Source organism: Sapajus apella, unplaced genomic scaffold (genome assembly GCF_009761245.1).
Source record: "Sapajus apella isolate SASKATOON/1434 unplaced genomic scaffold, GSC_monkey_1.0 scaffold54, whole genome shotgun sequence".
Classification (NCBI taxonomy): domain Eukaryota; kingdom Metazoa; phylum Chordata; class Mammalia; order Primates; family Cebidae; genus Sapajus; species Sapajus apella.
Genome location: NW_022436994.1, coordinates 14,583,875 through 14,599,323, shown reverse-complemented (window position 1 = coordinate 14,599,323; position 15,449 = coordinate 14,583,875). Strand labels below are relative to the sequence as shown.

Here is a 15,449-nt window from a genome sequence, read left to right as displayed (position 1 = left end):
GTAAAAGTAACAAAGGATGTTAAATCCTTGGCATTCACATCTGTCTTGAAGCCCATGGTCCTGCCAGCATGACCAGTTTGATGATTTTGAGTCAGCTGCCCACACCATTAGTGACTGCGTAAGCTGGACAATCTTGTTTTCTTTAGATTAGCAGCAGCAGCAGGCTAGGGGGTGCCTAGCTTGCCTCTCAAAGGGCAGGGCCACAGAGATATCACCTGCTAAGCTTATTTAACAACTGTTGATTTCCTCTGATGGTCCAGAATGAAAACATTCCCATCTGCCTTCAGTAAATCTGCAAGTAATGTCAACAAGCTATCCTAGATAGCTAAAAGGAAGAGATAAATAACATGGACAAAACCAAAAATCTGTTTTAAATTCACATGGAATTTGAAGATTTTCTTGCATGTTTAAAATGGAAGCCTTTTTAATATGAGGATCTTCTCAGTATTATTGGGTTATAAAAGAACTATTTAGGATTTTTAATATAAAGGGTAACATTATTGAGAGAAAGAATGTTAATGTTTAAAAGATGATACGTAAATTCCTTAAATGAACACAAAAGGAAGTGACATAATGTGCTACTCCAGACTCTGAGAATTCATTTTGATTTCTGAGACTATCAAATCATACACATTTCTAAATATTTGAAAAGTAAACTTCCTGCCCCTGCAGGCTCACATGGAAAGAAGGCAATAGAAGTGGGGATAATATCTGTGGTTTTGCACATCTAGGCTGGTTCCTGAAATCCAGAACCTAGATGAATCAGAAAGTACTAAAAACTTACCCTTCTCAGAAACCAAATAAGATACTACAAACACTGCTAAAAATGCTCCAATTTTTTTAGCAAAGTTAAGTAGATTACCTTTTTAATTCTGAATTATGGATTAAGTTAATGATTTTGTAGCTAAATATCTCAATGGTTCTTTGATGTAAATATCACTATTCCAGTTTTTCCATTAATTAATAATATATATGGCTAGTCTGTGAATGATATCATCTGGCAAGGCTGTGAGACATGTTCCTGACAAGGCTGTACTTCAAAAATAACTTCTGAAATTAAAAATGCCAAAATTCATGCTATCAGCATAAATTATAAATTATTGACCTTAAAACAGTTCAGAGAATCATTACATTTATTGATTGGTTTATTAGCAATAATAAATCATATTTCACCAGGACCAAATTTGAAGTGCCTTTCAAATACTCTTTTTTTGAAGGACATTTAAAGTAGGAATCAGAAAACTATGAGGAAACACAATTGGAAGAATATATCCAGCCCTCTTTGCATGCGTCTATCGAAAACTGCCTGATCATTAGGGATAAGGCTGCAGATTGGTCACCTATGAAAATGGGGATGCAATTTTATGAGAAAAGCTCATCAGCGTAATTCTAATGAGTTATGGTCTTTGTTGTGAGAAATGAGAAATTCTGTGGTCTCACCCTAAAAAACATTAAAAAAACATTACTAACAGGAAATTGAAAAAGTAATATATGTTTGAGTGATGAGGACAACTTTTTTCTGATTGAATAGATAGATAAATATTGCATGCAAGTATCAAAATACATTTAATTTTGCCACAACAATGGATATTCTCTTCACAAAAAGCATATGAATCATCTTGGACTCACGAAACTGGGTGGTGATAAACAGATGCATCTTTAATGGCACTTGGCATGGCTTCGTTCCCACCCTCCTTTTTCTTAGAGTCTTGTTTTGTTGTTTATCCTAATTTAAATTCAGCTTTACAGCCTGTATGTGCTCACTGAGTATAAACACAGCGCTAAGGGATGCTAAATATGTATAGTATTTTCTTAAGCAATTGCCAAACATTTTCTTCACCAATCCCTATTGCTCAAAAAAACTTGGAATATTGGAGATCGCTGGTCCAATTTAGGATTTTGTTGTTGTTTATTTGTTTGTTTGCTACCACTGCTGTAGCTCTTTTTTTCTCACCTGGGAAGAAAAATAAACAGTTCATAAGTCCAGGGTTTTATTTAGGAATCTTTACTAAATCTTCTAAGGACCAAAGCTGAGTGAAACTAACAGGTGTTTTCCGAAGCAATAAATAACTTTAATCTGATTTAGTCACTTAATCTGGCATCAACAGGCATAAGGAGAAATACTTCGGCAAATTCTAGGTATTTTTGCTGGTATTAAAACTTAAAGTTTTAGGCAAAGCCATATAAAGGCTCACAAAGTTGGTCTTTCTGTAAAATGACAGCTTCACCACAGTTGTGCTTCTCTTTTAAGGAGGAAAATGTTTTAGCAATTTGACAGTGTTGGCAGCTACCAAGAAAATTAAAAGAATTCATAGTTTAATTTGTAGTCACTGTGGAAAAAAGGAAAGAATTATGGAATGAAATGTTTCCAGTTTATCCATAAAAAATTGTCTTTGTTTTCTGGTATCTGGAACATTCTTAAACTTTCTAGTGGACAAATATAACCAAAATGTAAAACTACTAAGAAGAATTGGAAATTGAAGCATTAGATCATGTTTACAAATATTTTCATTTCCTCCCACTAAATAAGAAATATTCCAATAAATAAAGTGAGGGAAATAAGAATAAATAATGTAATATGCTACAAATGGAAACCAAGGCCACAGTGGTTTGAAGGCATTCACTTTTATGTGATATCTCATGTGCTCTTGTTATAAATAACTCTGCCCAAACAGAATTGCATATAGTGCCGAGCATCTTGCTTATCTGGCCCTTTCTAGGAGAACTACTTTGTATCCCTAAGTACTTCCCTTTAATCACAGAGGAGGCTAGTCAACATTGATTCCAACATCATGCCTGCCTTGGTCTGTTCTGACTGCTATAACAGAACATGGTAGACTGAATGGCTCATAAACAGCAGAAATATATTTTTCATAGTTCTAGAGGCGGAGAAATCCAAGATCACAGTGCCAGCAGTGATTCAGTGTCCAGTGAGGACCCACTTCCTGGTCACAGACAGCTTCTTCTTCCTGTGTCCTTACATAGTGGAAGGGTACAGGGGTCTTTTTTATACGGACACTAATCCCATTTGACCTAATCACTTTCCAAAGCCCTCACCTTCAGATACCATCACATTGGACTTGGGGTTTCAGCATGTGAAGTTTTAGGAAATACAAATAATCAGTCTGTAGTGATGCCCAACTGAACCTTGACAACAGCTGGAGATAACATTTTGCACCATTGACTCTTCCATCTCCTGTTTTCATCGTCCTACTTTCTAGTTGAGTAGAACATATTCAGAGTAGAAGGAAAAAAGTACCACAGAGAAATCAATTAGCCTTAAGTAATCCAGAGCTTTCCAGTATGCTTTTCATTATGCAGATATATAATTCATATATAATTTTAAAACTGTGTTCATGGCAGGTACCTATACTGTGTTCAGAAAAAGGATACATTTCCTAGATATCGATTGCTGCCAACCAACCACTCCCGGAATAGACCATGATAGGCGGTTACAACGAATCCTCATTTAATTCTCATGTCAATGTAATAAAATCATGTGTAAATTTAATTTACTCCTTTGATTATATTCAGGATCAAATCCTTTTTCTACCGATGCTTCTGAAAGCTCGAGTGGGAACCCAGATAAAAGAGAAAATAGCAGATATCATAATTATAGTAAAATATGTAAGCCCAGATATTATACCGCATCTTAAAATAAAAAATTTAAGAAAAAACAAGCACTCATACACACACAAAAACAAAAACACAACACCTACCTCCAAAGTGTGGAGTGTGCCAGTTTCAGTTGTCATATTATTGTAGTAGGAACTGTCAACCATTCAGAATGGGGCCAAGGCTGCTAACTTCATTTTGCCAAAGGGTCTGAGAAATACTCAAGTCCAATAAGGATGGTGATTGTATCCATTGAGTTGACTCCTACCTGGGGGACCTGTTAGTTCCCTGAGATGTAGACTTTCTTCTGCGAGGTTTGCTGCTAATGGGCTGTGTAACTAGGGTTCAGGCCACACTCTATATGCAAATTATTCCTGTAAAGCACCTTTGGAATTGACATTATTCATCCTGTCTTACGTCATTAAAATCTAACAGGATCCCTTCTCCCTGCCTCATCATTTGTAATTGGAAAACACAGGTAGACACAATAGAGTTCTTCTTCAACAACTACACAACTAATGCATTCGAATAGTGCACATATTTAAGTCAGCTGAAACTTCAACAATCAGTATTATAAACAGCAGCCACTACCTCTCAGAAATAAACCAGATTCATAGTTTATGGGAAAATATATTCTGCTCACAATTTTACATGCTCTACCTCTGCTGGCTTCTTAAATTCTCTCTTCTCTCTTTTCCCTTGTCTCCTTCTTGCTTTCTTTTCTCCTCTGTTTTTCAAGCATTCTTAGTTGACAAAGTCCTGATGTTCATTATAACTCACAAAAAGTATTTTCTGAGTGTTACTGACCTTAATATTTGAGAGTCCCTTTCAGCCTTCTCAGTGGTGCTGTTTCTTCCTCTGCCCCGAACAAAAACTCAGCAGCTTCTTGCTTCTTGACTTCTCTTGGCATCTCAGGTAACACAATCCTGTATGGTCACTTTAAATTGCAAATAAGATGCCCGGTTCCCTGACAACAGTCCCAACTGCCACCCTAACTTAAAATGCCATTAGCATCCCTATCGGGGGCCTCCTTCCTGCTGCTTGCTGCTGTGGGAAAGAGCAGCTGGCCCCTCCTGCTGTCCCTGTTGGAATGGTCCCCATCCTGCTCCAGCATGCTAGTGATGCTCTCAACCAGTCAGGTTGAGGTGAGGAAAGGAGAGAGGAGCAGATGAGAATGGCAGAAGGCTTCCTGCTCTCCGGACCAACCAATGGCTCAGGACAACTCTTGGGGGCACTTTCATGAGCTCTTTTGAGGCCCAGCTGGGACATTTCAGTGGCACATTATTGTGGGCACCGTGTTTCCTTCCGGCTGCCCACTTCCTGCCCAGAGCTTGGTTTCTTCCAGATCTACTCTTCAAAGGCCTCTCTGGTTGTTGTCCCAGTACCCATTCCCCAAGGAGTCCTCTGGGACAGGATTTTATATGGTTCAGACCCATGATACTGAGCCCAGAGAAACACTCACACATCCTTGCTCCTGCTATCACAGGAGAGTAGCTAGTGCCAATGGCAGACAGTGATCTTCTCACTCTCTTTCTCTCTCCCTCCCTCTTCACTTCCTTCCTCTTCTTCTTCTATTTCCCTCTCTTTCACCCTCCCTTTTTCTTTCCCCTCCTTCCTCAGCTCAAAATCCATAGCCTCTCACCTTTTCATTCCTCCATAATATTTCCCCCAAATTTGAAAGCACAATATTTATTCAGCCACTTTCATTATCCTTCAGGTAAGGAGAAAGCTCCCTATGCTCCACCTCTGGAAGTGAGGAAGACACAGATTTTCAAAACTTCTCTGTGTCTCTCCTGGTTGTCAAGGCCTGAGTTCTGGAACTGTCTAGCTGGTTTTCAGTAAGCTCCCCTGTAAATCTAGCATGTAGTCAAGTTCCTCCCCTGGAATGCGGCACCAATTGGGTCTTAGTGCCCCCATGAAAGCTTCCAACATGGCATTCTATTATAAAACAGGGAATATTAAATTATGTTCCATAATAAGCTATCATTTTCTATTCATCATGGTAAACAATTTTCATGGTAAAAAATACAACATTCAGAAGAATTCAAAAGAGTTTTTGCAACTAGTGTAAATGCCCAAGAGTTACCACACAAGCATGTAAACAAAAGCTATGAATGACCACTTATTGAACACTTATTTGGCTGGCAAAGCATAGTGTTCAGTGCTTTGCATAGATTATCTTAGTACTCGCAGTGACCTTATGAAGTGGACATTATTATTCGTATTTTACAGATGAGTAGACTGAGATCCTAAGAGGTAAAGTAATTCATCAGTGATCTCCTACTAGCTAGTGGCAAAGCCTGGGCTTAAACCCAGCCAGTGGGGAACTTTTTTTTTCTTGGTATACGTCTTAAATTCTATTAAGGAGAATTACCTTTAATGGCTTGTAAGAAGCTTTTAGGGGAGAGATTTGTTTTGATTGTTGTTATTGCTGTTTAAATAACATCAGTTTTAATGTGAATTATTCCTCTCATAGTGTGACAGAAAGTGCCATTTTAAAGATCCTGATACCTCCAGTTCTTTACTCTTGCCTATGAGTGTGTTCCTAAAGTTGAACCGAACAATAGAATACCAAGCAAGGATTCTAATTCTAACTGACAATGAAAAACATCAAGTAGGTGGGTACTGCCAGGGGTAGAGTACCTATTGGTACCCCTAATAAAAGCATTAAAGTATAAACCTTCAAAAATCCTTTCTCACAGTTGCTCATCAAACAAATACATGTCATCCATTTCTTGCAGGTTGGTCTAAGATAATTTGTCTCATATCTTGGGCTGTAGTGATACCATCTTGGAATACATTGCCATTCCTATCCCCATACCCATGCCAGACATTGTCAATCAATCAGTCATGACAATGAAGAAACTGTTTCTTCCCAAACCCTGGAACCTCCAGAGCTCCAGAAAGTCATGGCCAGAGGATTGGCATTTCCTGCAAGATTAAACCCATTTGCTCTTGGGCTAGTGTCTTCCTCTGATTAAATGCTTTCATCTGCTTGTCTTTATGCCTTTACATTCTCTGATTCAGATTCTCTACTAAAGCCTCTCTATATTGATGCTTCTCCTGTTCCCTGTCTTGGACATAGCAAAATGCAAGAAGACACTAGTTTGCATCTTGGAAAAACACATTTTGTTTGAGAAATGATAGTATTCTCCTATCTTTCTAGAACCAATATCCTAATCAGAGTTGCCAAAATAATTCTAAGAGAGTTTAACCTTAACTTTCAGGATACAATGAGCCTAGAATGAATTTACGATATAAGGAAGATAAAAATCGTCACTTGGAGGAAGAGAGAGAATACTTGTAGCCAGACCAGAGAAAAAGGAGAAGGTGATTGGCTGTTTCTGTTTGGAGATCACTCACCACCATCTCCCTGGCTCTCAAATGCTATAAGCTCTTTGTTCAAGAATGGACAAAATGATGCTTGTGTTAACAAAAATCTCTTGACCAAAACGTGCCAAGATTGCACAAATATTTGGGATTTTTTGATGGATTGAAAGACCTGAGGAAGTCACCGATTTACAACATTAATGGGTCTCCCTTTCTTACATATATAGGCAACAAAATTGCTTGTCAATTTGACATCTGCAATCACATTCTCCATAACAGAGTTTAACTGCCTATCGTCGGCTATAACAACATGTGGGCTATCAGATGACTTGTCTGAATGCCCTGGGCTTCTGTAACACAACCCTCAGACTGCTGCTGATGACACGCACCCATCAGCAGTGAATACATTCAGAGCCCTTTTACCCATCAGCCAGGATTCATCTCTATTGACTACCTCAACTAGACTGAGGCGCATGAGGGCAGTGTAATGATAACCTCATGAGCCGAAGGGGCTCCAGAGCCCTGAATTGCCAGGGTGCTACAATTGCAAATTAATCTTCATTATGGCTTAAGTTGTAATAGCTGCTGAATTGATAGTCACATTTGGGTGTAAGACACTCAAGTTCTTATGGAAATGGGGATCTTTTAAATATATGTACTGGCAAACACTGGTAGTCATCGAATGATTTTTTTTAGTTGCTCTTACAATATGAACTTTATTCCTCTTCTGTGATTTACGCTTTTTACTTATTTAAGGAAAAAGACAGATAGGCATTCACAGCAACAACCAAGTAAGTCCTATTTCAGAGAAGTCAAAACTCTTTAGGTCACAAATTATTATTACAGTACTGCTATGGACCTTGGCCTGGTTAAAGAATTTTTCAGAGATGAATTATAACTGGTGGAGAATCGGGGCAAAGACATAGAACATCATTGCAAACAATGCGTGAGCAGTTTGGTACGGGATTGACAGGACAATGCCTTTACTGAAAATTTTCTAATGTTGCAGCCTAGGCATAGAGTAGGCCATGCTTTTTGAATCGAAGCAGAGGTTAGTGAATCAAGAAAATCCTATGCCAAGGAGTCATTGAGGCATTTTGATTCTCACTTGGACACTACAGTAGCATCCTAGGTCTACAACTGTTTACCAGATCTGTAATCCCTCACCATTTGAGTCCATTCTGTTCACACAGTGATATTTTACGTGGAAGTGCCCATTTCAGCACTCCTCTACACTCCCAACAAAACTCCCTCACTGGAACCCCTTGGCTGGATGGAATTTGACCCTCTCAGGCTAACCCGTCTCAACCTTTTCTTGCATCCAACTCCCTATACCCCATGTTTCTCACCTTTAGGCTGATCTCCTGTATGGAATGGTTTCTCTGCCTTCCCCAAATCTCACCCAACCTCCAGACCCATTTCGTTTGTGAAGGCCTCTTGAACCAGCTCCACCTTTCTTCCTCAGAAATAACTCATTCCTTCCCAATAGTGTTTTGCACACCCACCACATGGGTATAGAGATTTTTTTCTCCAAGAGTTCTTGCTACTCATTTGGTGCTCATCATTTCCACCCTTGGATTCTTGGAATCTCTGCATTCAAGGTGCCTGTCTTGTTTACCCCTCCTCTGCCCCAGTTGCATCCTTCTTGGCATCCTTCATGGCACCTGACACAGTATTTATAGAGAGAAGGACCTACAGGTATTAGGCTGCTCTGTAGGAATCCTCAGCATTTCAGGAGAACATAAATTTGTCTTGTACATTGAGTGCCTTGAACAGGAGTCACAGCCTAGTTGCCCATGTGCTCAGTGGCAAATCCTTCCATCAGGACTTCTAGCCGTAAATTTTAGCTTCTGGGAGCTGGGAAGTCAAACTCCGAAAGCTAGTTTTAGGACTGCAAGCATTTCAAAAGCATCCTCTTTCTATCTTTACTCTCAAATAAGAGATTTCCCTACGGCCTTGTCAAACTTCCTTTTTAATTTCCTGATTTAGTTGAAACATATGTAGATGCACATACTTCCCTTGAATATCAAAAGGCCTTTATTTAAAATATGATTTCCACAGGTGAAATGGACAACTTCTCATGACTACAGAGAGTCTCAGACTTTTGCCAGCTCAGCTCTCCCAGTTCCCTTCTCATGACCTCTGTGAAGTCAAAGTCCATGTAGAAGCTCTGATTAGATCTGTGGCTGTGCTAAAAGGGATCAGAGCCAGCATAAGCAAAACAGTCACATCAGAGAATATTTAGATGACACAGTGTGTGACCATCTTTACCCTTCAATGAATGGGAGCAAATTAAAACCAACCTGTTGTGATGCATTCAGGAATATGACGAAATTCCCCATAATGCACCACCGAGTTTTTGACTCGTTGAGATGGTGACCCTAATACCCCTGAAAGGGGAACAAAAATAAGAAATGCATAACATCACCAAAGGCTTCCTGACTTTAGAATTGCTCATGACCCCCTACCCCTACCTCGAAGGCAGACTCTCTTTGTTAAAGGCACCTACAGTCAGGCCATTACAGATTCCTCTAGTGCTGACACTACTGTTATCCTATCCTTGATAAATGATGCTCAGGCCTAGAAAAGAAGAGAGGACAGGGTGGGGAGGAGCACAGGCAGCACCATGTTTTAGTAATGTGGCAGCACGCAGTCGGGAGTGAGGTTGTGCTTCAGGAAGAGGCTAATGACTTGTTTGCATTTGCCTTTCTTCTTTCCACCCAGAAAGCAGGCAGAGTATTTCACTACCACAGAGGCAAGCACAGACTGGTGTCAATCTTCCTGAGGCAAAACGCCTCTCTCTTCATCGCAGTGTGTTCTGTAACTGTCATGTGCTGTGCTCACCCTGAACCATTCTCTCAAGCTACTTGCTCCCCCTGGCTCTTAACCGCACTGACACCCTGCCTCAAACAGGACCTATAACCCTGCCCCGTAGGTGCGTCCATCTTCCACAGGCTTTCAGCTCAGGCCAATCGGATGAAGTGAGGCTGCAGAAGCCTAAGACACGGGCAAAAGCCAAAGTGGGTAGGTTGGTGGCTGAGTTTTGATTGTGCATCTGTGGAAAGGGAAGTTATCCAACATAGGCTGAAGATGGGAGGCCTGTTCCCGGGCCTCTCTTACCTTGCCTGTGGGGTCACAGGAGCCAGCCTTTGATTCTTGGTTGTTTAATGCAAGACCACTCATCAATAAAGTACTTATGCACGATGATCTATTGATGTGGACGCCTCCTGACCTTGCCCGCACTGATGGGACGTGCTCATTGCTGATGCTGCGGGCCAGGCATCGCAGGCTTGCTCAGTGAGACTGCAGCCCTGCCACACTCCCTAGGGGACAGCTGACCACTCTCGCAGTAATTACTTGACCTTTATCGGCCTCCATTGACAAATGTCATTGATACTTGGTAGCCGCACAGGTCCTCCATTAGTGCCAGCCCACAGGGGCTTTTGTGGTGGAAAAAATGGCCCAGTGATGAGGAAGCTTTATCCAGCACGATCTGTCACTGAATGGCGTGGTCTTGCAGTTCTCCTGTGGTTTCAGCTGCATCTGGAGTCCCAGTGAGAGCTGAGTCTAGAAATCATTGAATCGAAAAACATTTATTGAGAAACTATGTTCAAAGTACTGCTTGGGATGTCGTGCAGGTAGAAAGCAGTATCAATTACAAACCCAGCCCACCAGCAGTCTTTCATCTAGTGGGAAATTACAAACGACACACAGTGCATTTTCTTTTTTTTTTCTTTTGAGACGGAGTCTCACTCTTGTTGCCCAGGCTGGAGTGCAATGGTGCAATCTTGGCTCACCAAAACCTCCACCTCCTGGGTTCAAGTGATTCTCCTGCCTCGGCCTCCCCAGTAGCTGGGATTACAGGCACCCACCAACATGCCTGGCTAATTTTTTGTATTTTTAGTAGAGACGGGGCTTCACTATGTTGGTCAGGCTAGCCTCAAACTCCTCACCTCAGGCAATCCACCTACCTCGGCCTCCCAAAGTGCTGGGATTACAGGTTGGAGCCACCACACCTGGCCCACAGTACATTTTCTAAGAGTTGGCACCCTCCAAGGTCCTCTGTGCAGTGGGAGCCAGAGGGAAGGATGGAAAAGTAAGCGCTTGGGATCAGCCAAACCTGGACTGTAGCCCCAGACTGTCACTTACAAATGCCTCTGTGAAGAAACTGCTGAGTTGCTTGGCCTATGTCCCTGTGTCTTGTCTAGTAAGCAGAGGTATGACAAATATTACTTCACAGAGGTATTGTAAGAATATAGAATGCAGAGGAATGATACATGTGAAAATACTTCCTGAGATCTTATTACCGTGTCCTGGTGGCCCTCAGGCCAGGTCACCATATTTCACCTCTGAGAGCCAGAGGCCTTAAAGGAGACTGGCAAAGCAGAGCTGCATAACCATCCTAATGTATGTGGAAGTGAAAAAGCATCCACACAGCCAGTGCCACATCACATCTCGGGAGACACCACCACAACTGGAAATAGAGATCATGTTTTAGGTTTTTACAGATTACATCTCTCACTAACTGTGTCCCTAATAATATGGTCTCTATTTCCAGATTCTATGGACATCCGGTCTGTCCATTTGCTGTTTCTATTCATGGTGCCTTTCTCCTTGGCACAGTAATTGGATCTGGCCAGGCCCCTCCTGCGGTCAGTCCCCAAGGTCCCTGGCTGAAGCCAGAAGCCACTGAATGCAGAGAAGAGCCTCCCCTGCCACCTGCCACAGAAGCCCCAAGCCCCTCGCCTTTAGGCCCTGGCTTTGAAACACATCATTTAAAAGGCACTTGCTTTCTGATTTCAGTCCTCAGTAGTCATTTCACCTCTATTTTAAGAGTTTCAAACATTTGTTTATAATCTCATTTCTCTCAAGCCTTTGCAAAGCTTAGATCCCTTGACAAATGTGCCACAGCCAGTAAGTGGCACAGCTGGGAATGGAATCCTGTCACTCTGTCTCCAGAGCCCAGGCTCTCCACCACTGTGAGCACCAGCATGTGTGAGGCCCCTAATCCTGCTGGGGGTATCAGGGAGCCCCTCCCCAGACCTTGGGAGAGGAGCTGAATGTCCGTGGAGGGAAGGAGGCAGAGGAAAGAATGTCAGAGGGTCCCCTTGAGTTCCAGGAGTGTGGAGCCCCTGGGGTTGGGGGGTCAGAGGGGATGCAGCTCCCCAGGTGGAAGAGGGCCTTGAGTGCTGTAAGAAGCCCATCCTCCTGGTTCTGAGAAAAAGCCGATGTCAGCTCTGCCCTGGCAAAAACTGCATGTTTATGCCTGAACAAATGCTTGATTTTATTTTTAAATAAGATGTTTGTCCCTTCCGTCCCATGAATCAGTTCATGTGTACTTATCTCTTCTTTAGACACCTGCCCCTGCCACTTCCTTCCACCATGCCCCCTTGCAGATTCTAAGTCAGCTCCCAAGCAGCATCCTACAGAGACCAGGCACTACATGGTCTTTAGTTGCATGCACAGACCCTGCACGGAGCCAGCTCCTCACCTTTTGGGCCTGTCTCTTGCAGATTATTGGGACCATTCCACTGATGCCTAATCCGGGGCCATCGAGCCAAGCAGCAAGCGGCACTCAGGGCCTGCAAGTGCAGCCAATCACCCCCCAGCTCCTAACAAATGCCCAGGGCCAGATCATCGCCACTGTCATTGGGAACCAGATCCTGCCTGTGATCAACACCCAGGGCATCACGCTGTCGCCCATCAAGCCCGGCCAGCAGGTAAAGGTTCCAGGCCAAGGCAACCATGGCACAGGACACTCTCCTTACCTAGCTTCTCCTCGTTGGTTTCAATCAATGAACAGTAGTTTTTACATCACAAAATATTTGATCTCACTAACTAGACATATTGATAGTTATAAAATGGCATGTAACTCTATTTTTCATTCTTAATGAATATGAGTGATAACTAAATAGCTCTTAAATCTAAAAATAAGAACATATGACATTACAGAGAGAGTGTCCTAAAATTCAATAGGAACGTATTCTTACTCATCTGTGCTCCAGATACTTAATTTTCAGATTTTCAAAATGGAGTCAAGAAACCAAGAATACTCATGCCTTAACTGTGAATAAAAAAATTATTAAATATTAAGAGGTCCCAAGTTGCTGTTGCTGAAACCACTGCCTACAAATGAGGAAATGAAAAATAGGAAATTCTGCTTGGTTGAATTTCACAAAACCATGATGATCCAGTTAATTTTTCCATTCAAGTATCAATTGAGAGCTTCCTATGTGTTTATGCTAGAGGCTGGGTTCACAGCACAGAAGAAAGATGTGGTCCCTGACCTCATCGAGTGCCTGGCTAAGTGCCTCCTTCACAAACATTTTTCATAACCCACTGTATAACAGGCCCCTGATAAATGCTAAGAAACAAACAAAGGAGGGGTGCTTTCTGATTTTAGGGAGCTCGTCACCCTGTAGAGGACACAGATATATAAGCGGAATCTGTTGTGTAGTACAGCAGAGACTGCCTTGTGACAGGGCAGGTGTGACCACAGAACTGGAAGTGGCCAACTCTGCCTGGAGGGTTTGGAGTCCTGCAGAGACAATGGTTTGGGAATGGAGTCTGGACGGTGTTGCGGGGTGGGGAGGGGTAAGAATTAACCAAGTAAACAGAGGGTTAACAACATTCCAAGCAGACAGAACGGCAGGCACAAAGGCAGGGAAATGGGAAAGAGGATGGAGTGCCGAGAAACAGGAGAAAGGCTCTTGTGATTGGAGCAGAGGCGAGGCGGAGGACATTCATGGAAGGGCTCTATAAACAAGCTAAAAAGGATGGATTATGAGGATCATAACCACCTAAAAAGGTGGTTATGAGGATCAAATGAGTTAATATATATGTGAAGCGGTCAGAATAGTACCTGGCATGCAGTAAGCACTAACATAGTCATGATGATAATGATGATGATGATGGTGGTGATGGTGATGGTGATGATGATGGTGATTATTTTACTCTGCAGCCCAGCCCTGAAAATCTATAAGAGGTTTGTTGTTGTTGTTGTTTTTAATTTCTTCTAAAACAACAAAAAAAGGGATGAATGTGCAGGTTTGTTACATAGGTTATACATGTGCCATGGTGGTTTGCTGCACCTATTGACCCATCCTCTAAGTTCCCTCCCAGCACCCCCTACCCCCAGCAGGCCCTGGTGTGTATTGTTCCCCTCTCTGTGTCCATGTGTTCTCAATGTTCAACTCCCACTTATGAGTGAGAACATGGACTGTTTGGTTTTCGGTTCCTGTGTTAGTTTGCTGAAGATGGTGGCTTCCAGCTTCATCCATGTCCCTGCAAAGGACATGACCTCATTCCTTTTTATGGCAGCATAGTGTTCATGGTGTATATGGGCCACATTTTCCTTGTCCAGTCTATTATTGATGGCCATTTGGGTTGGTTCCACATCTTTGGTATTGTAAATAGTGCTGCAATTAATATACATGTCCATGTGTCTTTATAGTAGAATGATTTATATTCTTTTGGGTATGTACCCAGTAATGGGATTGCTGAGTCAAATGGTATTTCTGGTTCTAGATCCTTGAGGAATCGACATACTATCTTCCACAATGGTTGAACTAATTTACATTCCCACCAACAGTGTAAAAGCATTCCTATTTCTCCACAGCCTCACCAGCATCTATTGTTTCCTGACTTTTTTAAAATCACTATTCTTACTGACATGAGATGGTATCTCATTGTGGTTTTGATTTGCATTTCTCTGATGATCAGTGATGTTGAGCTTTTTTTCATATGTTTATTTTGTCTGTGTAAATGTCTTCTTTTGAGAAGTGTCTGTTCATATCCTTTGACCATTTTGTTGATGGGGTTTTTTTTTCCATTTATTTTATTGCATTTTAGGTTTTTGGGTACATGTGATGAACATGCAAGATTGTTGCATAGGTACACACGTGGCAGTGTGATTTGCTGCCTTCCTCCCCATCACCTACATCTGGCATCTCTCCCCTTGCTATCTCTCCCCAACTCCCCACCCCCCACCATCCCTCCCCTTTTGCCCCCCAACTGACCCCAGTGTGTAGTGCTCCCCTCTCTGTGTCCATGTGTTCTCATTGTTCAACACCCGCCTATGAGTGAGAACATGCGGTGTTTGATCTTCTGCTCTTCTGTCAGTTTGCTGAGAATGATGGTTTCCAGGTTCATCCATGTCCCTACAAAGGACACAAACTCATCGTTCTTGATAGCTGCATAATATTCCATGGTGTATATGTGCCACATTTTCCCTGTCCAGTCTATCATCGATGGGCATTTGGGTTGGTTCCAGATGTTTGCTATTGTAAACAGTCCCGGCACCATTTATTAAATAGGGACTCCCTTCCCCATTGACTTTGTCAGGTTTGTTGAAGATCAGATAGTTGTAGATGTGTAGTGTTATTTCTGAGGTCTCTATTCTGCTTCATTGGTTTATACGTCTGTTTTGGTGCCAGTACCATGCTGTTTTAGATACTGCAGCCTTGTAGTATAGTTCGAAGTCAGGCAACGTGATGCCTCCAGTT

At 42.0% G+C, this 15,449-nt stretch overlaps 1 protein-coding gene across 5 annotated transcripts in view; it reads left to right on the top strand.

The window, feature by feature from the left end:
* The window catches only part of POU6F2 (POU class 6 homeobox 2), a 469,840-nt gene that overhangs the window by 421,592 nt on the left and 32,799 nt on the right, over window positions 1-15,449 (top strand). For all 5 annotated transcript variants that reach the window (XM_032244455.1, XM_032244453.1, XM_032244451.1 and 2 more), the window contains one exon: window positions 12,459-12,665. In XM_032244455.1, the coding sequence (XP_032100346.1) occupies window positions 12,459-12,665 (207 nt within the window). The remainder of the gene's footprint in view (window positions 1-12,458; window positions 12,666-15,449) is intronic.